The following is a 19642-nucleotide window of genomic DNA, read 5'->3' as shown; positions in this document are numbered from 1 at the left end:
TCATTATCCAAATAGCGTATTCACCTTTTATTTATTAAACTATGGGACTCCCAATCACGGCCGGCTGTGATACAGCCTAGATTCAAACCAGGGTGTCTGTAGTGCCTCTAGCACTGAGATGCAGTGCTTTAGACCGCTGCGCCACTCCGGAGCCAAATGAATAGATGACTTCTAAAGTTTCACGAAAGGAGGGGAATTCAGTTGAATGATGATGCACTCTCAGCAATACAGTTTATTTTCTTGTGTTATGTGCCTGTGTTTTCTCACTCTCATTTGAGTAGCCGACGCGGCAGCAGAAAATTATCAGGGTGAATAACTGAGCTCTGTTTTTGTTTGGCCAAAATGAATGTGGATAACTGATTCATAATGAAATGTGTAATTACAAACAGAAACAAATTGAATAAGGTAGACATAATCCTAGGCAGACAATTGGACCAATGCTATGGTTTCTGATGGCTAAGTGTTTCAGCAAAACATTAATTTACATTTTGTTTTAAATAAAGTACATTTTAAGGCCAGCCTTTTAAAAGTGTGGACTGTACGCATTGTATCTAGGTCAAAGCTAATGCAACACAAAATGTGACTCATACCACACATACAGTAGGTACATGCAGTACATAGGTCATAGGTTAGGATGCACTTCTCCTGTACTAACAACCATTATCAAGTGTTCCCTCACTCCGTCACAAGTGTGGAGCTGATAGAAATGGGTGTTATAAGTGCACCATAACAATGTCTTTGTCCCAAATGGCACCCTATTCCCTATAAAGTGCATTGTTTTTTGTTTTATGGGCCCTAGTCAAAAGGATTGCACTAAATATGGAATAGGGTACCATTTGGGACACAAACCATGGCTCCTGTGTCCTCTAGGCCACAGAAAGCTTTTATCTTCGACAAGGAGAACGATAAAACATGTATACAGTGCCTTCAGAAAGTATTCACACCCATTGACTTTCGCCACATTTTGTTTTGTTACAGCCTGAATTGTAAATGGATTAAATTGAGATTGTGTCACCGGCCTACACACAATACCCCTTAATGTCAAAGTGTAATTATGTTTTAGCAATTTTTACAAATTAATTAATAATGAATAACTGAAATGTCTTGAGTCAATAAGTATTCAACCTCTTTGTTATGTGCTGAACAAGTCACATAATTAGTTGCATGGGCTCAATCTGTGTGCAATAATAGTGTTAACAAGATTTTTGAATGACTGCCTTATCTCTGTACCCCACACATACAAGGTCCCTCAGTCAAGCAGTGAATTTCAAACACAGATTCAACCACAAAGACCAGGGAGGTTTTCCAATGCATCGCAAAGAAGAGCACCTATTGGTAGATGGGTACAAATAAAAAAAGCAGACATTGGATATCCCTTTGATCATGGTGAAGTTAATGATGACACTTTGGATGGTGTATCAATACACCCAGTCACTACAAAGATACAGGCGTCCTTCTTAACTCAGTTGCCGGAGAGGAAGGAAAGTGCTCAGGGATTTAACCATGAGGCCAATGGTGACTTTAAAACAGTTACAGAGTTTAATAGCTGTGATAGGACACAACTGAGAACTTCAACAACATTGAAGTTACTTAACCATATTAACCTATATGACAGAGTGAAAAGAAGGAAGCCTGAACAGCATAAAAAAAATCTAAAACATGTATCCTGTTTGCAATAAGGTCCTAAAGTAACACCACAAATAATGTGGCAAATAAATAAATTAAATGTCCTGAATACAAAGCTTGGGGCAAATCCAACACAACATATCACTGAGTAGCATTAGGATTAGGTCGTTTTTAAGGACAAAAATAAATGGAACAGAGATAAGCACAGACAAAATCCTAGAGGAAAACCTGGTTCAGTCTGCTTTCCAACAGACACTGAGAGACAAATTCACCTTCCAGCAGGACAATAACCTAAAACACAAGACCAAATATATATTGGAGTTGAAGGTTCCTGAGTGGCATAGTTACAGTTTCTTAAATCGGCTTGAAAACCTATGATCAAGACTTGAAAATGGCTGTCTAGCAATAATCAACAACCAACTTGACAGAGCTTTTTAAATATTGTACAATCCAGGTTTTCAAAGCACTTAGAGACTTACCCAGAAATACTCACAGCTATAATTGCTGTCAAAGGTGATTCTAACATGTATTGACTCAAGGCTGTAAATACTTATGTAAATGAGATATTTCTGTATTTCATTTTCAATACATTTGCAAAAATGTTGAGTATTGTGTGTTCATTTTGAGTTCAGGCTGTAACACAACAAAATGTGGAATAAGTCAAGGGGTATGAACACTTTCTGAAGGCACTGTATACAGAATACACTACATGTTCAAAGGTATGTGGACACCTGCTCGTCAAACATCTTATTCCAAAATCATGGGCATTAAATATGGAGTTGGTCCCCTCTTTGTTGCTATAACAGCCTCCACTCTTTTGTGAAGGGTTTCAACTAGGGCCCCCAAGTGGCGCAGCGGTCTAAGGCACTGCATCTCAGTGCTTGAGGGGTCACTACAGACATCCTGGTTCGAATCCAGGCTGTATCACAACCGGCCGTGATTGGGAGACCCATAGGGCGGCACACAATTGGCCCAGCGTCGTCCGTGTTTGGCCGGTGTAGGACGTCATTTTAAATAATAATTTGTTCTGACTTGCCTCGTTAAATAAAGGTTAAATAAAAAATATATATAATTATGTTGGAACATTGCTGTGGGGACTTGCTTCCATTCAGCCACAAGAGCATTAGTGAGGTCGGCACTGATGTTGGGCGATTAGGACTGACTCGCATTCGGCGTCCCAAAGGTGTTCAATGGGGTTGAGGTCAGGGCTCTGTGCAAGGCAGTCAAGTTCTTCCACATCGCTCTCGACAAACTATTTCTGTATGGACCTTGTTTTGTGCACAGGATCATTGTCATGCTGAAACAGGAAAAGGTCTTCCCCAAACTGTTGTAACAAAGTTGGAAGCACAGAATAGTCTAGAATGTCATTGTATGATGTAGCATTAAGATTTTCCTTCAACTGAACTAAGGGGCCGAGACTGAAACATGAAAAACAGCACCAGACCATTATTCCTCCTCCACCAAACTTTACAGTTGGCACTATGCATTGGGGCAGGTAGCGTTCTCCTGGCATCCGCCAAACCCGGATTTGTCCGTTGGACTGCCAGTTCGTGAAGCGTGATTCATCACTCCAGAGAACAGATTTCCAGTGCTCCAGAGTCCAATGGCGGCGAGCATTACACCACTTGAGCCGACACTTGGCATTGCACATGGTTTTCTTAGGCTTGTGTGCGGCTGCACGGCCATGGAAACCCATTTCATGAAGCTCCCGACGAACAGTTACTGTGCTGATGTTGCTTCCAGAGGCAGTTTGGAACTCGGGAGTGAGTGTTCCAACCGAGGATAGACAATTTTTACGCGCTACGCACTTCAGTACTCGGCGGTCCTGTTCTGTGAACTTGTGTGGCCTACCACGTCGCGGCTGAGCCGTTGTTGCTCCTCGACGTTTCCACTTCCCAATAACAGCACTTACAGTTGACCGGGGCAGCTCTAGCAGGGCAGAAATTTGACGAACTGACTCGTTGGAAAGGTGGCATCCTATGATGGTGTCCTGTTGAAAGTCACTTAGCTTTTCAGTAAGGCCATTCTACTGGCAATGTTTGTTTATGGAGATTGCATGGCGGTGTGCTCAATTTTATACCCTTCAGCAACGGGTGTTGCTGAAATAGCCAATACACTCATTTGCTGGGGTGTCCACATACTTTTGTATATATAGTGTATATAGACTAATTGAGTGATTAAGTAATGTCTCTCACAACTGTGTAAACAATACAAAATCTGACTCTTACACCCTTTGTAGTGCTGTACTTTTAGCAAAAAAAATAATTAGCTTTCCAAAAAGAGAGAAGGAAGAACAGTGGGGGAGGCCAAAGCATACATTTCACAAAAGTGCTGTTCCGCCCTTTAATTAGGGGTTCACAGCAAACTGGTGAAACCTATTGTTATTCTTAGATATCAAATTACTCAAGCATAGATTGGTAACTTTTTTCTAATTTGCCACACAGACACTAGGGGCCATTAGGTGGTGCTGTTATAAGCAGTCTCACTTAAACCCTCATATCTGACACCCCATTTGACCTAAAGACGTGGAACTTTCTATGTAGGTGTCTTTCCTCATATGTCCAAATAACACTAGATTTGGTATGCAGGCCCATGGTACATCTCTTAGTTGGTTAAGAGATGGCTGATGGCTTTTATGTAACTATTTAAATCCTTTGTAAATCCACTTCACAATGGCCTATCAACTTGAAACGTTTTAGGGTCATCAAAGACATTACCATGATTAACCATGTTAAGTTTGGCATTGACATCTTCAAAAAATAAGGAAACTATTCTGCACTACAAAGGCAAAACGTAGCAACTACGTATTTTTTCTTCTTCCGGGAAAATCTGACTTAAAAGTTACTGGATTCTATTCAAATGTAACATGTTTCAAGTTAAACTGTAGTTTGTTTGTATCCTGTGTAGTGAATGATTAGTTTAGGCCATGAAACTGTGTGTATGCTAATTTAGAAACCATGACCTAATCAGAGAAGAGGAAATTGCCTAGGATTAGAGAGCAGGGTCAGGCCCAGAACAGAAGATGGACGAAGTGGGATCTGGCTAAACAAAGAGAGGACCATGGACATTCCACAGGGGAGCCAGAGGGAAACTCATTGGGGTCATAAAATGTATAGCTGGTGAGGTGACAACTACAAGGAGAGAGTATGAAATGGGTTGTGAACTTTCTAAATGGATGCACTCAGCTGACTGTATCCTTGGTATTAAACACTTGAAACTTCTCTTGAGCTTTTGGTCTCGATTCCTTCTTGCAAAGAGGTTGCAATAGCATTTTCTTTTTAACAAAGTATTTTTCTGTCTAGACAGACAGCAATTTATGATTCTCCATGATATATTCTGATCAACTGGCTTGATCTTGTGTCAGGAAAATAAATACCACATTAATCAGATAATATACCTGGCCATTACAACAGATCAAATATTTTCAACCAAATTCGTAGTTACTTTGTTTTGCCTTTGTAGGGCAGTATTAACAATTCACGTTTGTTCTAGGCTACTCTTAATTTTCTAGGACAGACAGGTCCAGCAGTCCTTGTGCACCATAAAATATGCTATAAGCTTAAGATCTTTTGATTTCTCCCAGCCTTCTAAGCCATTGATCACTCAGGTTGCTAAAGCTGGTAACTGCACAGTGGGAGACTAGGCGGATGACCATATAGAGTACATGCCTATGCAAATGAAGCCATGTTTAAAGGAAGGACGACCACAGACAGATCTCCTTCATCATTTAATCCTCGTAGAGCATTCCATTACAAATACGAAATGGGTGTAAGAAATGAGGAAGAGTTATACTTTTCTCGCTTTCACATGTCCAGTTTGGCGAGAATCTGTCTCCGCACCACGTGCTCTCACCACTGGTGTCCCCCAGGGCTCTGTTCTAGGCCCTCTCCTATTCTCGCTATACACCAAGTCACTTGGCTCTGTCATATCCTCACATGGTCTCTCCTATCATTGCTATGCAGACGACACACAATTAATCTTCTCCTTTCCCCCCTCTGATAACCAGGTGGTGAATCGCATCTCTGCATGTCTGGCAGACATATCAGTGTGGATGACGGATCACCACCTCAAGCTGAACCTCGGCAAGACGGAGCTGCTCTTCCTCCCGGGGAAGGACTGCCCGTTCCATGATCTCGCCATCACGGTTGACAACTCCATTGTGTCCTCCTCCCAGAGTGCTAAGAACCTTGGCGTGATCCTGGACAACACCCTGTCGTTCTCAACTAACATCAAGGCGGTGACCCGTTCCTGTAGGTTCATGCTCTACAACATTCGCAGAGTACGACCCTGCCTCACGCAGGAAGCGGCGCAGGTCCTAATCCAGGCACTTGTCATCTCCCGTCTGGATTACTGCAACTCGCTGTTGGCTGGGCTCCCTGCCTGTGCCATTAAACCCCTACAACTCATCCAGAACGCCGCAGCCCGTCTGGTGTTCAACTTTCCCAAGTTCTCTCACGTCACCCCGCTCCTCCGCTCTCTCCACTGGCTTCCAGTTGAAGCTCGCATCCGCTACAAGACCATGGTGCTTGCCTACGGAGCTGTGAGGGGAACGGCACCTCCGTACCTTCAGGCTCTGATCAGGCCCTACACCCAAACAAGGGCACTGCGTTCATCCACCTCTGGCCTGCTCGCCTCCCTACCTCTGAGGAAGTACAGTTCCCGCTCAGCCCAGTCAAAACTGTTCGCTGCTCTGGCACCCCAATGGTGGAACAAACTCCCTCACGACGCCAGGTCAGCGGAGTCAATCACCACCTTCCGGAGACACCTGAAACCCCACCTCTTTAAGGAATACCTAGGATAGGATAAAGTAATCCTTCTAACCCCCCCCCCTTAAAAGAGTTAGATGCACTATTGTAAAGTGGTTGTTCCACTGGATATCATAAGGTGAATGCACCAATTTGTAAGTCGCTCTGGATAAGAGCGTCTGCTAAATGACTTAAATGTAAATGTCTAGGTCAGTGTGCATGAAGCAGAAAATGTCTTGTCTCGCACTCTCTAAGTGCTTCTGCATATTACTTCTGCACTTCGGTCAAGTGTGATCCAAACACTCTACCTCAGTGTCAAGTTACTATTAGCCTCTAGGGCTCTAGCCTATAATGCTTTTGAGTGCAAGAACATAAATTAAGGAAAAGAGACAATTGAAAAAAGCTATTTAATTTCTCAGACTTTGGAGACCTAGCCAATGTTCTATACCTTCAGCACAGTGAATACAATTGAAAGAAGCTACTTCACTTTTCATACTTTGGAGAACTAGCCAAGGTTCAATACCTTCAGTACAGTGGACCCCACCTCCAGGCCCACCAGCACAGTGCGGTCCACCAGCTCAGCTATCCTGGGGTCGACCACTTTCAGCGAGTCCTGCACCAGGTCGGTCACATCCACCTGCCAGTCGGGCCCCAGCATGGTGATGACCTGGTCGGTGCCCTCGGTGGAGGTGGTGTGGAACTGGGTCAGCACCTTGACCAGGGTGCGCTGGTACTGCAGGGTGCAGCCCCGACTCACCCGCCGGTCGTCCTCGTCGTCATCCACGTCACTGTCTCTGGCGCTCCTGATTGAGAGAGGGGGGTGACACATGGTCAATGATGTTAGTATCAATACCGTAACCCTGGTCAATATCGTTTCCGGTATCAATTCCATTACCAGTGTCAATACCATTACCCATGTCAAAACCGTATCCAGTGTCAAAGTTTACAACAACAAAGTTGAACCACGTAAAAATGTATTTGCTTTACTATTTACTAAACAGTTTCAGCAGTTTATCATAACCTTTAATGATGCATGTTTACTTAATATGTTTGTGGAAGATGCTGTAGTGTAGTTAAATCCTGCGTCCTGTTTCGGGAGATTATGTTATTAATTGCTTCTTATCATTATATAATTAACATCATAGCACTTGATGTGATGAGAGGCCCAACACTAATTCATATGGAGGACATTTGTTACAGTGTCTGTTCCAATGTGCCCTTCGTGAGGGAAAAATCCTACAACCTGGCACAAAACTCAAAAAACGACCAATCAAGGAAGATTTGGATGTGTGTCTTCCATTCTTTCCTCAGCAGTCTGACATGCTGCCGGCATTCCCTAAATGCTAAAAAGCTCTCCTCTGTTTCCAAGGGTAATTAATCTTTGCTTTGACTTATCCTTTCAGATAACTTGAGAAGCAGAAGCAGGAGCAGCAGCGAGCATTCAGTGACTGACAAAGCATTTACCATCCATTGATTCCCGGAGCCCGCCTGAATATCAAGCAGTCCCGTGTTTCCTAAAAGGTCTGACAATACTCGAACATGTATCACGTCCCCTGGCAGGCTAACGCTATACATTTTAAGGCTAAAATGTGCTGTTCGCCTGTGTTCCTCATCTTGTACAACAAAGCCGCAATGGCAGTGGAGAGACAGACTAGAGTGTAGACGAGCGTTCAGTTAAGACTAGGTAAACACGAGAGAAAGCATGACTCTCTTCATTGAGTATCATGACTCTCGCTCAGGTCAGAGAGAGTTTACCACGTTGAGGCTGTACCTGGAAATATGTAGTTTTTTTACTGCAGAAGATTGATACACACGAATGAGCTCAAGTTTTGATGCACGTCGCCCGGCCTACACGATGACACTTTTTTCCTCTTTTAGAACCCATTACTGGATAACAAAGACAGTCAGCAATGCAGCGAACATACTGCGGTCCAAGAGACCTGGCCATTGATAACGATTAGGTATTAAACAGCATTGTGTTAGGGGGGGGGGGGGGGAGAGAGAGAGAGAGAGAGAGAGGGGGGGGGAGAGAGAGAGAGGGGGGGAGAGAGAGAGAGAGAGAGAGAGAGAGAGAGAGAGAGAGAGAGAGAGAGAGAGAGAGAGAGAGAGAGAGAGAGAGAGAGAGAGAGAGAGAGAGAGAGAGAGAGAGAGAGAGAGAGAGAGAGAGAGAGAGAGAGAGAGAGAGAGAGAGAGAGGGGGAGAGAGAGAGAGAGAGAGAGAGAGAGAGAGAGAGAGAGAGAGAGAGAGAGAGAGAGAGAGAGAGAGAGAAAATAAATAAAAGACCATTCAATTATTACAAAATTAATATTGTAAAACAACTGCAAAAAAATGATATGTAATACACAGTGAAGTTTTTTTTGTCCATGTTCTGACGACATCGCAAACATCTAGGTAAGAGCTTAATGTTTTGCCAAAATGACATTTGGTGATACAATTCTCTCCCCATTCAAAAATAACCATAAAAAGCCTTCTGCAGTTATGTTTTTTTCCTATTCCCTACAAAATATGAATACATTGCAGTTAATGTAGTTCATTGTGGTTCATGGTTTAGAAAATGTGGAACCCTAGCGGCCTATTTCCCGGACACTGATTAAGACTAGGATTAAGAACCATTCTCGATCGAAAATCTCTATTGAAATAGGTTTTTCAGCTAGATTTAATCAGTGTCTAGGAAACCGTCCCTAAAAACATGCAGTGAATTTACTGTCAGTCGGATGTACAATTGGCTTAAAGTCCTGTTCTCAGGCAAACTTCATAGTTTAGTTCAATTATTTAAAGAGGGATAAGTGTGATTATTTGAAACCATGGGCTGGCTTAAACTCTAATAAAACATGTGTGCACAGGCAGTAGCTGTGCTAAGATGCCTAAACATTGCTTAGGCAGGATCCCGTCCCTAGAATGACATTGTTGTGGAAAACTCAATCCAAAGATCTAGGCAGTCACTATTTACAGTGTAGTAGTACATCTTTAAACAAGCAGCTGCAAAGGAGATATGTCTCTGACCACAGTCAGGGAAGAACTCGGTTGCATGTCCCTCATATAGGGCGGCAGGTAGCCTAGTGGTTAGAGCGTTGGGTCAGTAACCGAAAGGTTGCTAGATCCCCGAGCTGACAAGGTAAAAATCTGTCGTTCTGCCCCTGAACAAGGCAGCTAACCCACTGTTCCTAGGCCATCATTGTAAATAAGAATTTTTTCTTAACTGACTTGCCTAGTTAAATAAAGGTTCAATAAAAATGTCATAATAAATATAGAAGGAGGTGATAATACAATCATATTGGATACACAACGGTTTCTTTATACAAGCAACAGTCCCAGAACACAATGGCCTTGTGTTAGGGTGCAGACATAACAGGAGTCTATGAAATGCAGTTCATCACAGAACAGAGCATAAAACTTGAGAAGTTACAACAGCTCACCCCAAATTCCGCCACCATAACATGTAACATACGAGTGAAGATGATACATGACAGACGATACAAACAAGAGTGCGGTAATCTCAAATGTAATACAAATTCAGTAATAGAAACATCAGCTCGAAAACAGCAGTGCACTCCATGTTTAGTGTGTGGGCGAGTCCTTCCTACCTGCGGTCAGGAAGAATGGGTACCCTCCAGCCCTTGATGAAGCTCAGGTTGCTGTCGGACAGTTCCACTTGGAGGGGGAGTTTGGGCACCCACACGGTCAGCTCCAGGGGGGCACTGAGGTGCTCGTAGCTGAAGATGACCCGGGCGTTCATGGAGCCCCGTGTCTCCTTCCCGTTCACAAACACATAGTCACAATTCATGGACACCTGCGAAAGAGGTGATGAGTCAAGAGTCATATGATAATGTATCTGCCATTGATATGGGTGATATAGTACAGTATGGATGCAGGGGTGGCGTCAACCACCTACAGTGCATTCGGAAAGTATTCAGACCTCTTGACTTTTCCCACATTTTGTGACGTTACAGCCTTATTCTAAAATCGCTAAATTATATATTTTTACTCATCAATCTACACACAATACCACATAATGACAAAGCGAAAACAGGTTTTTCGAAATGTTTGCAAATGTATTACTAATAAAAACTGAAATACCTTATTTACGTAAGTTTTCAGACCTTTTGCTATGAGACTCGAAATTAAACACAGGTGCATCCTTTTTCCATTGATGATCCTTGAGATGTTTCTACAACTTTATTGGAGTCCACCTGTGGTAAATTCAATTGATTGGACATGATTTGGAAAGGCACCACCTGTGTCTACAAAGTCCCACAGTTGACAGTGCATGTCAGAGCAAAAACCAAGCCATGAGGTCGAAGGAATTGTTCGTAAAGCTCTGGGACAGGATTGTGTCGAGGCACAGATCTGGAGAAGGGTACCCTTAAAAATTCTGCAGCATTGAAGGTCCCCAAGAACACCGTGGCCTCCGTCATTCTTAAATGGATTTGGAACAACCAAAACTCTTCCAAAGAGCTGGCCGCCCGGCCAAACTGAGCATACGGGGGAGAAGGGCCTTGGACGGAGGTGACCAAGAACCCGATGGTCACTCTGACAGAGCTCCAAAGTTCCTCTGTGGAGATGGGAGAACCTTCTAGAAGGACAACCATCTCTGCAGCACTCCACCAATCAGGCCTTTATGATAGAGTGGCCAAACGGAAGCCAGTCCTGAGTAAAAGGCACATGACAGCTGCTTGGACTCCCAGACTATGAGAAACAAGATTTTCTGGTCTGATGAAATCAAGATTAAACTCTTTGGCCTGAATGCCAAGCGTCACGTCTGGAGGAATCCAGGCACCATTCCTACAGTGAAGCATGGTGGTGGCAGCATCATGCTGTGGATATATTTTTCAGTGGCAGGGACTGGGAGGCTAGTCAGGATCAAGGTAAACATTAACGGAGCAAAGTACAGAGAGGTCATTGATGAAAACCTGCTCCAGAGTGCTCAGGACCTCAGACTGGGGCGAAGGTTCACCTTCTAACAGACAACAACCCTCAGCTCACAGCCAAGACAATACACGAGTGGCTTCGGGACAAGTCTCTGACAAGTCCTTGAGTGGCCCAGCCAGAACCGGGACTTCAACCCAATCAAACATCTCTGGAAACACCTAAAAACAACTGTGCAGCAACGCTCCCCATCCAACCTGACAAAGCTTGAGAGGATCTGCAGAGAAGAATGGGAGAAACTCCTCAAATACAGCTGTGCCAAGCTTGCAACGTCCCAGAAGACTTGAGGGTGTAATCGCTGCCAAAGTGCTTCAACAAAGTACTGAATAAAGGGTCTGAATACTTATGTAAATGTATTCTGTTTTATATTTTTAATACATTTATAAAAAATTCTAAAAACCTGTTTTTGCTTTGTCATTATGGGGTATTGTGTGTAGATTGATAAGGAAAAAAACAATTGAATCAATTTTAGAATAAGGCTGTAACGTAACAAAATGTGGAAAAAGTCAAGGGGTCTGAATACTTTCCGAATGCACTGTAGTTTATTACATTGGATTTGCTGGTGCACAGCTTTCCTCAGCTTCAGCTGAAGGAAATAGGGAGTACACATTCTTTTTTTCGCTTACAGAGTATGTGCAATGTGTACTATTTTTATGTCGCAGTAATCCTCCTTTGTGAACGTTCCAATATTTTGCCACGAGGGGCTGTATTTTTGTAATTAGAAATATCTGGGAACACAGTGTAAACAACACTACTTGAGGCTTTTCTCCAATCTAATTTGCGTCTCTTGTTGAGTGGAAGAATTGGCTCTTAAGTACAACCTACTCAAAGCCTTTAAAAATCATTCATGGGGCGCATGCTGCCCCCCCCCCCCACCCAACCCCACTCTTCCCACCCACCACAATTTTCTGTGTTATGATCTATACAAAATTATGTGGAGACACACTGCATAATATACTAACACAAGCTTTCAGGCAACAGATAATTCATAGAATACGAAAGCTTAATACACCAGGCACCCACAAAATTCTGTTTATTTATTTTTTATCCAGCAGTTGTCCAACTTATCCAGTTTATCCAAGCAGTCATTTGGCACAGAATCTCTCATAAATACCCATCCCTTAAATACTAAAATATTTACTGTAATAAATAGCAAGGTTTGCTTTTGCTTTTGGGATACCATCAATGATTTATCTGGCAGTCGGAGGCAGCTGACACTAATCAAAGGAGCTAATCTCTTACAAATGGAGGTTGGGATCGCCAGTCTTCTCAGTGCTGGGGATTCATCATAGTGGGGGGACTGGGTAATAAAATACCCAGTTCATCCAGACAGGCCTCTCCACTCTGCAATCCATACAGGCCGGGTCGGAAGCCTTCAGCGAGAGAAAAGTATGTATCTTTCTTTCCCTTGTTCTGATCATTGGCGTATTCAGATCTATGAGACTTTGCCATCTTTAGCCACCTTTGTGTGAATAGGGATTTCGGGATTATATTTGTCTGCCGGAGTTCTAGGATGACGGTTGGAATCAGCGTAATAGACTTTTGGAATACTGAATTATGACAATTAGGTTAGTGCTTGCCAGAAGGGCCATGCACAGACTTTTCATGGGCAGGTGCTCTGCCACACACACATTTTAAGCAAGTTAGTACACAGTGCTTCACTCTTTAACCTGATTGACATCAGGAAAAGAGTGTGGGCTATCAGCTGATCATTGATGTTGATGATTGATGCAAATATGCTAGTTACAGGTGTAGGATCTTAATTGGAGCCAGTTTGCTAAAATAATACATTTTTGTTAGGGCAAATCAACTCTGACATTTTAAAGTGGGAAATTACAAACTTAAGAAGCCTTTTTAAACCTTGAATACACTACACACAAAGTTTGCATTTCCTGCTCTGCAGGAGAATTCTCAGTAAGAGTGATCAAATTAAGATACGACATATGTAGCTTGCTCGATTTCTTTTACTGATTGTGATTAATCTTCAACGCTTGTATCAAATAATAACGTCATAACTTAATATTCATAATTGTCTAACTCGGGCCTCCCAAGTGGCGCAGCGGTCTAAGGCACTGCATCGCAGTGTTGAGGCGTCACTACAGTCTGGGGTTCGATCCCAGACTGGGCGGTGCACAATTAGCCCAGCGTTGTCTGGGTTAGAGGAGGGTTTGGTCGGGGGGCTTTCCTTGGCTCTTCGTGCTCTAGCAACTCCTTGTGGCGGGCAAGTTGACAAACAGTCGTCAGTTGAATGGTGTGGCTGGCTTCCGGGTTCAACCGAGCTGGTGTTACGAAGCAGCTTGGCGGGTCATGTTTTGAAGGACGCATTACTCGATTTTTGCCTCTCCTGAGCCCGTTGGGGAGTTGCAGCGATGAGACAAGATTGGATTGCAATTGGATATCACGAATTGGGGAGAAAAAGGGGGTAAAATTACAACAACAACAAAAAACATAATAATTGTCTAACTCATGATATACGGCTGGCTGGCTAGTGGCTTGTGTAGATATTTTAGTATGGTGGTTAGCTAGAGTGTAGACTACCTGTGTTGCTGCTGCCCTGACATACATGTGCAACTCCCGACTGAAGAAGGGATGGAGTTGGTTCGGAGGGTCATTGATGCAGCCGCTCCTGTCTGTCTTTCTGCCTCTCTCTGCTGTGCTATCAGCCAACCAGACTGAATATTGATGATGATGTAGGTTAAATCCAGCGTTATCAAGTGATAATCAAATGTTATGCTGCTGTGGCAGTACACACTCGACCGATGTATGCATTTTTGGATACCGGGTAAGCGCAATCGTCGTACAGGGCAGACTTGGAAAAAGGCGCAACTGGGCTCTGTACAGGGCAGATCAACAGGTGCAACCAACGGATGGGGTGGGGGGTGGTGAACTTGACAAAGTTACAACGAATTGCGGCGAGCAGTGGGTTCCGAACAACAATGACAAAACCTTTATACAAAACAGTTTTTAGGGGAAAATTATACCACCACCCACAAGTACACTTTGGAGACTGTGAGGGCAAAGGGGCATGTGCCTGCACTGTACAGAGCAAAGGACATACCTGCACCCCCACCCACACCCAGGCACAGACAGACAGATAAAGTACAGTCATCCTCTGTACCAAAACCACCACAGTGCACCCTCCACACCTGTGACCTACCACTCTAGGCCTCCACTTCGCTATAATGCTAACACCAGCCTCCCTATCACTCTCACTCACTTTGCTGATACGCCCTCGCTAACTGCACTAACCCAAACTATCCCAGCTCCTGCAGGCAGCTAATAAACTTGCCTGGCTAATTGTGAGTCAAAAGCTGTTAACGACTACAGGCGTCAGAAGGCCAGCGGGGGTCCGTGAAAGTGCTCTAATGCACGTAGCTGCGAGCTGCCGTCGCTACACAGCCCTCTAATGTTCTGTGACACCTTCCATGGTGCCAGCAGATTGCCTGCGTGGGTTCAGGGCAAAGAAAGACAGGGCGGGCACTGCCCACTATGGTGGCATCCAGGCATCCAGTTTAAACCCACAAGCAGAGATGCAGGATCAAAAAGGATCACCACCCGCCTGCAGCACAGTCATCCACTTCGTTGAGGCATGTGCATGTGGAAAACAGAAGGTTGGTGGGGTGACCTGATAGTGCTTATTCTACTGACTAATGCGTATGGATCTAATGAGAAACAATGATCACCGTTTAGTCTATGCACATCCCATGCTGGCCAGCCTCTGCTCACACTCTTAATAACTTCAACATGTGCCTCCAAACAGGATTTAGGCCTGTAATGAGTTCCGTTTGATCGCATGAGTTGTTTCAATGTATGACAATACCTCATGCAGACTGTAGGCCTATCAATACCACCTGTTTGGTTCCTGGAGGTGCAGTATATGGCAAAATAAAGCATAACCTGGGCAGTGTTCATTAGGACACACAAAATAAAAATGCTTTAGAATGTTTTGCAGAAAGAAAACAAAAAAAAGTGTTTTCTGGTGGTTCCTGGTGGTGGTATTGGACGAGTTCAAGTAGTCCTTCTCTGTTTCAGTTTGGTTCTTTTCATTTGGGGCCTAATGAACACACCCCAGTTGTGTTACTGTTGCCCTGTATTTACCATTATGAAAACCTACTTTAATTGATGGAAGGTACAGTAAGATAATCAATTCTCTTTAAAAAATACCCCATAACTCTTTAATCGACAGAGGAGCACTTTGCGAAACACATCGCGTTTCATTGGTTTATCTATTCATACATGATTTCTGGGCCAGCAAGCTCCAATTGACTGGATTAAGTCCTCATTGTGAAGCTATCAACAATAATAAGACTATTTCTTCAAGACCTCTCAATACCACAGCAGACAGCAAGGAGACAATACTGAAGACAGTATACCACTCAGGTGTACTTATCTCATTGCCTCACAAAGCCTTTCTTATATAAGCCTGGTCACTGGCTGAAGGTGAATGTGTCACAATGGTGTGAGAGTGCAGAATGGAGGAAACTGAGGACTTGGCTGGGCAAGGGTTGGATGACCACTGGCGTGGAAGAGGGCGCTCTGCCGCCACACACACACACACACACACACACACACACACACACACACACACACACACACACACACACACACACACACACACACACACACACACACACACACACACACACACACACACACCCCCCCCCCCCCCCCCCTAGGAGAAAGGATCAGCTGGGGGAGTCATGTCGTCTCCTGCTTGCTGACAAATCCCCAGCCCTCGCCTCCACTTGCCCAGCCTCCCCTCTGCTTCCTGCCTTCTCCCCATACTGCCTCCCGTACTCGTGCACTCCTCCCACCCCAAACAACACCACAACAAACCCCAGTCTGAGCAGAGCACAGATGTATGGTTTAATAACAATCCTACTGTGCTCTCTCTCGCACACAAACACCATCCACTGTACATTCAAATGGGATTGGGTTATCTGCCAGCGCTGACATATATCGTGGCCTATTTATTTCAAAGGGGGAATAAAAAAACAAACAAAGAAATAAACGCCTCAGCAAAGAGAAATGAGCACCGCGTAACGTTTTCCAAAAGTTGGGTACAAAAACAGAATAACGGCAGGTTGGCGAATATCCAAAGCTTTAAAAAAAACACACACGCTTTGTTAAAAACAAAATCCAATAAATGGATCTGACGTCTACACATTTGGAATTCACAACCTATGTGCACATGGTGCGGCATGGTTTATATAACAAGACGTTCTCTATATGCTTTACTTATAGACCACGCGGAGCCTATTGAGTGTTCCACAGACTCACCAAGGCTACACAAACACAATAATAAAATATAAGAGAATAGAGTAATCTGATTAGAATAAATCTGCATTAAGAGCGCGGTGTATGAATAATGGGAATAATGTGGCATCACGAAATGCAAGGGGAAGAGCACACAACCACACACACTTGGTGGGTTGTCTTTGTGAACCTTTCGTTCGTATTCTGTGGAGTGTTGTATAGAACTGTCAGGACTCATGTACATCTCGGCGTGAAGGGCTCATCTTGCGTTAGCTTCTAAAGTTCAATGGCAGGGGCAGTGAACCAAAGTCCACTCAATAACACTGCACTAATGCAGCTCGTCTTGAAACCATTCTAAACCTTCTCACATACAGATTAATGGCAAAAAGTAATGCTTTTTATTCACGCTCTGACATATAGATCCTAGTATTATCACACATATGAATGTCAGAATAAGATTAGGGGCTGTCTGTATTCTGTCTGTGTTTTACAGCTGATGCTTTTTCCTCCATTTATTCAGAACGAATTTGCATTATAATTATGCACTCCGCTTTCAATAATCCCACATGATAATCTCAAATAAACAAAAATGCATAAATCCACATAAAAACAATTGCCTATAATTTTTCTCTTCATCACATGTATAATTTTCTCACATGTCCTGTAAGGTGTCGTGGTGCTGTCATCAAACGCGCTCGGAGAGAATCAACAAATACATTTGGATTCAATTTCAGAGGTTGCAGCCTCCTTTATCCAACTCTTTCTACAACAAAATGGGATTTACCAACGCTGATTATGGGGTTTGCTTCTTTAATCCACAAATGGGAGTTGATGTTGCATACTACAGCTGTGGCTCCCAACGGGCTAGAGTTGTGTTTGTGACTCATCCCAGGACACTAGCAACGTCTCCTCGCCTCCAGTTATCCTACTTGGCTAAGGTCACGTCCCAAATGGCACCCTATTCCCTATTTAGTGCACTACTTTTCTTCGGGGCCCATAGGGCTCTGGTCAAAAGTTGTGAACTATATAGGGCAAACGGATCCATTTGGGACACAGCCTAAGTGAATGGAAATGGATGGTAGGCCTTGCCCCAGATAATGCAGCTAAAGTAAACTCTAAGGTCTGGAGAAACGGTGGCAACCAGACTAGGCATCCTTCAGAGCTATTACTGTGCTTTGTAGCCTATTGATTTTGGTGTACCAGTAAGACTATGAACATCCATTGATTCATCTGTGGGGGGTTCAAAAGGCAACTGAGTCAAGAGCACATAATTATGGACAGCCATATAATGAGGTTTTGTTGTTCGCATGATGGTATATTAAAGTGTGCTGCAGGCCCATTAGGGTGTGTCCAAGTACGGTGGGATTCCATTTGGTATCAGATGCATTACCAAGACAATATCATTCTTAGAGGGATAGGGTTGAGAAATTCCGGTAACTTTCCCAAAAGTCCAAGGTATTCCAAAATCACGGTTGGGAAAGTTACTGGAATTGTGGAACCTAAGAGGGAACTACTGTACCTTACCTTCACAATGTCTTCGTTAGAGGACTTGCACTCTACGAAGGATGATACATCAGTCACAACTCCACTCATTTCAATGGAGACCACTTTCACGGGAATGGCCACGGTTCGGCCAGTCAGTATCGCAGTGTTAATGATTTCGGTGTCCTGTAGAGTTTAAAGGAGAGAGGGAACAAACATGAAACAGTGTTAGATAGTGTTAATCGCACATTTATTTCACAGAGTACTACCAATATTAACTTTTCAAAAAGGAAGTCCAAAGAGTTCTGCTGGAAGCCATTCTCAGTGGTCGTCTGGGTTTGATTTTAAATGGGCCACCCCTTTTCGATACATTTCATCACGCGAGGTATGCATTTTCAAAAGATACACTGTAGAGGTGTCCTCAAATGTTCCAATGAACACTTTGAAAAGAAAATGAAGTGAGACAAGATAAAACATTTTTAGAATGCACAAAGAGAATAATGAACATCAATCACTGTGCAGGACACAGTTTTATGTTATCCCCTCCACGCTGCAACTGTACGCTATAAAAAAAAAAAAGGCAAGACGTTCGCATTGACAATGTATGCAAAGTCATGTGAGTTGTGAAGTGAAACATTCATTCTTCATCAAGCGGATGCAAATATGAAAGAGAAGTGAAATGCCAAAGGAATCTTTTCATAGCCCTACAAAACATTATGTCATCCTCAAAACCTTTGTCTGTCTCACAATGTTGGTTACGGTTAGAGAATCTGCGTTATCATCTTATTTGCACTAAGGCGGCAAACAACAAAGTCTAGGGTTACTAATAGATGCCTGAAATCACAATGCTGGGGAATATACACTGAGTACACAAAATATTAAGAACACCTACTCTTTCCATGACATAGACTGACCAGGTGGATCCTTATTGATGTCACTTGTTAAATCCACTTCAATCAGTGTAGATGAAGGGGACGAGACAGGTTAAAGAAGGACTTGTAAGCCTTGATACATTTGAGACATGGATTGTGTATATGTGCCATTCAGAGGGTAAATGGGCAAGACAAAAAATGTAAGTGCCTTTGAACAGGGAATGGTAGTAGGTGCCAGGCGCACCGGTTTGTGTCAAGAATGGTCCAGCACCCAAAGGACATCCAGCCAACTTAACACAACTGTGGAAAACATTGGAGTCAACATGGGCCAGCATCCCTGTGGAACACTTTCGACACCTTGTAGAGTCCATGCTCTGACAAATTGAGACTGTTCTGGGAAGGGAACTCATTATTAGGAAGGTGTTCCTAATGTTTAGTATACTCAGTGTAAACTGACTTAAGAACTGATTATAAACAGGGCCAAGACCATCAGCAGATGTACACTTATTTTATGACTCCAGTGATATAGAAACAGCCAATTAAAATGCACACTGAGTCTTCAATTGGACGACTTTGAATTCATTATTTTGGCGGAATGAATGTGAGCTGTGCGGGGGTAATGAGTTAGACTCTAATTTGTGTCCCTCATGAACCCCCTAGAGAAAACACAAACGATGTAAATGTGCCTTTGATTTCAATCAAAACACTATATTTAAATATCTGTTTTGTCTCAAG

General features: G+C 43.4%; 1 protein-coding gene across 2 annotated transcripts in view; it reads right to left on the bottom strand.

Moving 5' to 3' along the window:
• Positions 1–19642, bottom strand: part of LOC139530066 (transmembrane protein 132E-like) — a 368068-nt gene that overhangs the window by 19437 nt on the left and 328989 nt on the right. For both annotated transcript variants that reach the window (XM_071326137.1, XM_071326131.1), the window contains exons 5-7: positions 18078–18221; positions 9956–10161; positions 6895–7174 (exon numbers count right to left, since the gene is read on the bottom strand). In XM_071326137.1, coding sequence (XP_071182238.1) covers positions 6895–7174; positions 9956–10161; positions 18078–18221 — 630 coding nt within the window. The remainder of the gene's footprint in view (positions 1–6894; positions 7175–9955; positions 10162–18077; positions 18222–19642) is intronic.

The sequence above is a fragment of the Salvelinus alpinus genome, chromosome 1 (genome assembly GCF_045679555.1).
Source record: "Salvelinus alpinus chromosome 1, SLU_Salpinus.1, whole genome shotgun sequence".
Lineage (NCBI taxonomy): Eukaryota > Metazoa > Chordata > Actinopteri > Salmoniformes > Salmonidae > Salvelinus > Salvelinus alpinus.
Note: the sequence above shows the minus strand (reverse complement) of the source record. Positions and strands in the feature narration are given on the sequence as shown.